The sequence below is a fragment of the Lytechinus pictus genome, chromosome 11 (assembly GCF_037042905.1).
Source record: "Lytechinus pictus isolate F3 Inbred chromosome 11, Lp3.0, whole genome shotgun sequence".
NCBI classification, from domain to species: domain Eukaryota; kingdom Metazoa; phylum Echinodermata; class Echinoidea; order Temnopleuroida; family Toxopneustidae; genus Lytechinus; species Lytechinus pictus.
Window position 1 is genome coordinate 2,239,853 of NC_087255.1, and position 5,513 is coordinate 2,245,365.

Below are 5,513 nucleotides of genomic sequence, written 5' to 3' on the forward strand. Positions count from 1 at the left end.
ATTATATGATTATTAATATAGTATTCATATAAAAAAAAAAGAAATCGAAGATTGATTTCCTCATCAAAATGCTAGCTTTTTGTATGATATCAGAGGTCATAAAAAGTGAAAGTGGTGACGACTGTCCGTCTTTGACCGTTTGAGGGCGCATTTTACAAGAAGGGTTCCGAGAGGGAGGAGAAGAAAAAAAAAGATTCGGCATCGTGTAAAGGGAAGATCAACAGGGCACAGATCGTGTATACCAGTTGGCTTGATCTTATGTGTACTATTGGGGACTGTCAACAAACCATCACAGAGTAAGATAGGCTTGCCGGACATGAAGAGTGAGAAAAGAAGATGAAATAAATCTTCAAGTTCTATGGCTTCATATTCCTTAGAGAGAGCGATTCATCTCATATCATTGGTCAATACACGCGAGTACTCTGATTCGCGGCTCTACATTGTTTGCTGCCTTCTCTCGCCTAATTATCGGGATAGGCGTTCACTACTTGCCTGTACGCTTATTGATATGCAAATGAGGCAGGAACGATCGACAAATGACAAGCGTTTGTAACCACGTGACACAGTGAACTCAAAACAAGACCAGAGTAGGGAAACACACCGGTGACGAAGTATGAAGGTGCTGAGTCGGCCGCAAGGGTAGACATATAGAATCGCCGCTCTAGCTTCTTTACCTGATATTCGGTCAAGCCTATTGTACTCACCTGGTGCCGATCAACATCCGACTTTAGTTTATGGAGCTGCGTGGGTAAAAAGCAACCCAGTTGAGCTTCTCTCGCCGAGTTTTGAGGGATAAACAGTGATCCTTTATACCACACTTGCAAAACGCATACCGAATCGGAGCTTGACTTCAGATATGATCGTGAACGCCACCGATTTGATGGAGGGGATAAACATCCGACCTGGAAATGATCAGCAAGGAAATTGTAGAAAGGCCGAACTGGTCGGGCACGAGGTTGCCGCAGCTGCCGCAGACTTACGTGAGAAATACCTGCCCACTTCCACGGGTTTTGGTATCGATAGACTATGTGGTTCGGCTTCTGAAGACGTAGCAGGGTCCGAGCTCGGCGATGTCGAGGTTGATATGAGCCACGATCGAGAATCACCGTCGGGTTGCTCGGCGGAATCAGAAAAAGACGATATTGATGTGAGAGTCGACGACTCGAAAACGGAATCGGACGACAAGAAAAAGGCAAATTTGGTAAAACCTCCTTACTCGTACATTGCACTCATCACAATGTCTATTTTGCAATCGCCGCAAAAAAGGCTAACTCTCAGTGGAATTTGTGAGTTTATCATGAACCGTTTTCCTTATTACAGAGAAAAATTCCCGGTGTGGCAGAATAGTATTCGACATAACCTTTCTCTGAATGACTGTTTTGTAAAGATTCCCCGTGAACCAGGTAACCCGGGAAAAGGTAACTATTGGACTCTAGACCCTGCTAGTGAGGATATGTTTGATAATGGATCTTTCCTCAGGAGGAGAAAACGATACAAGAGGCAGCAACCAGACTTTTTCAGGGAAGCGGGACCTTTTATGACAGGCCCATACCCTATCGGGCGACCACCATACGGCTATGCGATGGCAGGACTTCCACATCATCCACATTCATTACTGCCTTATCATTTAGTTTCACCCCTCCCGCCCCCAGTGGCTTTACCCCTCCCTGCCACAGCACACCAAAACTTGGATAATGGGGCGCTCAGTAGTCTACTCAGCGCCGGGCTAACGGGCGCAAATTCATCGACAACCTCGCCGACAAGCCGGGCAACCTTCACCATTGACAGCCTGCTGAACGGGAGTAGTGCGGCACCCTCCACCACCGTCACCTCCACTACCTGTACGGGGCTATCGGTCACTAGGGCACCTCACCCGAGTATTCTCGCTATGAACCCGTCACTCACGTTGGGCCCTCTTACCACCGGAGGCGGCTCGGCATTCTCTGCGCCAATACCTTCTGCGCTTGAGCTTCTTAAATACAGGGATTGTTTCCAGTGTACACGACAGCCAACCTCGACGTGTAATTGGCGCTAGCAGAGACTATGAAACTTTGTAACATAAGATTTTAAAAGAAAGATGAATATTGCCCAATTAACAGGGTGACTGATCGGCTGGGATGAAAGGAAAGAAAACGCTCAGAGGCACAAAACACACAGCCAGGTATTCTCAGCAAAAATTCAACGTGTATTCCAACATCTCCCGCTGCAAAAAAGGACATCAATATGACGGGAAAACCTGAAGCGAGACATTCAGAGGAACGGAAAGACCCTGTGTTCAATTTACTTCATGCAGGATATCTTTGTGAAGAGCAAAAGAAGTGTGTAAAATAAAGTGTTGATAAAGTTGAAAAGGTGACTGTGCGGGCTTCGGTGATCCAGCGGAAATCGGTGATAACCACACCCCGAACTCTGGCGGGCAGGGTCGCGGACTCACGCTACTAGCCGAGCCGCTCCCGTGAGTACCATGTAAGTTGCACTGCCTCGCTTTGACTTTTCATTTTGAAGGGTATTCCATAGAATGTTGTAGATTTGTATATATATTATCACGAACCAAAAATACAAGGCATACATAGACGGGAGAGTATTTACTGCTCTTTTCCTTTACTAAGAGAGTTATAAGACATAGAAAAAAAGACAATGTGTGCTAACATGCCTATCGGAGAATTTATGGGTGAGAAGAAGAAAATATAGTTACAATCTGAATATAATGATGCAGAAAATAAATATGAATGTTGTGTTCTGTTGCGATGTGATCAAAGTAAATAAATTATTGGAGGGATTAGTGGTGTTTTGTCAACAAATAGGCCAACTACTTTATTTTAGTGTCAATTGAATGTGGGTGGGGCAAATGTTATCGCAAAAGATTGACCATTTAATAGTTTTCAGGTGTATTTGCTGTTGTACCACTTCCTATACTAGTTTTACAAGTGAAAGAGAATGATACCCATTTTAAGTACTAAGACTGTCAAGTACCAGCCCGCAGTTTCATGTGTCAGTATGAAATTGTAACTAAAGGATAAAAAATAAATGGTCACCACCAAATTGTAAAGGAACAACCACTTATAAATCACAAGTAAACTATGTATATTGAGGAACAAAGTCGGGAACCATTGTTAAAGAAGTCGGTAGTAATGTTCGCACTTTTAGAGAGTAAATAGATATTTTTTTCTTCTTATTTGTGATAAAGTTTGTTCTGATTCAATGTCTTAATTTGTGCTTTAAGTGTTTACACGCCCATACTATAAAAGCCAAAAGAAAATTATGGCTATTTACTGAATATACACGCTAAAATAGAAGCAATTTATATTTCATTTTTTTATTAATTTCAAACCCCTTTTCCAAAATCTTAAATTGGGACTTCCTATCAACAATATTTCAGCTTTAAATATTTATTATCAATTCTGCTAAAACAGTTGCTGATTATATTCCATTCAGGTTTCAAACTTATTAATCTTCAAGTCGTATTTGTCCCTGAAATTCATTGATAGAAAAAAAATGATAGATCACACTAAACAATGGCTTACCCTGGTTTTTATTTCTGGATATTAAGCCGTAGAAATATACCAGTAGAAATGCCGAATATTCTATGAAATAAACTTTATTTGATTTAGAAATTTCACTAACGATGATCAAGTTACGTTTAATGTTTTCCTTCAGAGTTTATGCAGACAGACGTTGATAGTCGGTAGATTTGGATCTAGAAATTATTAGGGGCATGTATATTGTCTTATATTTCCTATGACTTTGTCCAAATTATCAGCTCAATTTTTTTGATGATACCTAAAGCACATGAGAATGATTGTAAGTTTGCAGCAAATATTAATATATCGTTTTCATTTCGCAATGAAATAGAGTTTCAATTCCAATCATGATATCTCACTTATTATTTATATTTTTGGAATAATACTCATATATTTAACTCTTCCTCGTAATTCACAATTACAATCAAACCTATTCTTGGCCTACATATAAGACGAGATTATTTAATACAATCTTTTCTCAAATGCGATTGGTTTTATGTTGTTCCCGTCTATAATATATTATTCTATAATGTTTATGTCTTATGTTGTATTTAAATGCGTAACTCTCGTGTAACAGTCCTTCAATAAGCAAATATTTCTTTTCATGTATGTCAGTTTGTCGCGGTAGTACTGCAAGAAAAATGCAAGACAACCGTGGCAACAACATAATACAGTGCAATTTAATTTTTGTAGAAAAAATGTTGAGGTTTATCATTATTATTATTATTATATCACCGCCTTGTCAATGGTTGGAACGACCAGGTTGTTTTGCGAACAATAGACCAAAATTTGTACTTGGTAACTAAAAGAAAAACTGTATCCATGTGTGTTCTGTATTGCTTGTCGTAATGTGGGGTACGAAAGAAATAATCGTGATTGCTCTTATTACATTGCCTGGAGCGAGCGGAGTTATCTTTCCTAATCCTGAAACAATTAATGCCTCCAATATTCTTTCTTATCACGACCATCCCATAATGGACCCTTCTTCTCTTAGAAACAGTCATAATTAGTATAATTTCTCGTCAGATTTGATAATAGAGATCGTGATACTACGTTTCGGTACCCGTATATCGACAATTTAATACTTGACTGAAGTATCTATATGTACATGATATATGAACTCGCCTATGATAGTTTTTTTCTCCCTGTCTGTAAACCTGTCTCTTTTGTCAAATCGAGAGAAGCTATTTTGTTCTAGTTTTGGGTAAAAGGTGTGGAATTCATTAATCACTCAAATTTAATGATTTATTCTGATTTAAAAATTTACTTAAAAATAACAAGTGCACATTTTTCTCGTACAAAAAAAAAACTGTCCAAGGGGATCGCCCTATATATATATATAAATATAAATGAAAAAAAAAAAAAAAAATATATATATATATATATCCGCAGCTTCATTCTTGATATTCTAATTACATGAATTCACTTGAATTAATTGTTGATATTGAATTTTAAAAAAATGCTTTATTTCCATTTCCATAGAGTTATCAACGACATTTCACACTGAATCAGTGATCATCGATTAAAAAAAGACTTCAATAATTGCAATTGGAGTGTTATGGATACTTGGATAGCATAATTTTAATGTTTGGTGGACAATATTGGAAAGGAAACTTCATTTTATTAACCTCCTATTAGGTGTCGTGCTTATTCCACGAGGCGTATCATAGCTCTATTGATAGTTTATACGTTAAGACGAGTTTAAAAAATCTCCCGTAGTATTGTACTAGGACAACCGTCACCGTCAAACATATCGGCCTATTTTCTTGAGAAGCTAACAGAGAAAATCAAGCTCCTATTGACATGGAAACTAACTGGATGTCTTCCAGAATGAAAGTTCATACCAGTTCAACCATGTCCCAGTCAAGTTTGCTTCAATTCTTCTCTTCCAGCTTTCTCTCTGTCCTTTTCTTTTCTCATTCAATACTTTTCCTTTTCCGATATGCGTCATACAGCAGAGACACGTTTGGTACACAAGAACGACCGGGTTCT

General features: G+C 38.7%; 1 protein-coding gene across 1 annotated transcript; it reads left to right on the forward strand.

The window, feature by feature from the left end:
* The first annotated feature begins 233 nt into the window (after positions 1–233).
* LOC129270691 (forkhead box protein D3-like) lies at positions 234–4,814 on the forward strand. Its single transcript, XM_054908006.2, has one exon. It carries the CDS (start codon positions 857–859, stop codon positions 2,033–2,035), a length of 1,179 nt encoding a protein of 392 aa, XP_054763981.2. The 5' UTR covers positions 234–856; the 3' UTR covers positions 2,036–4,814.
* Positions 4,815–5,513: the final 699 nt, after the last annotated feature.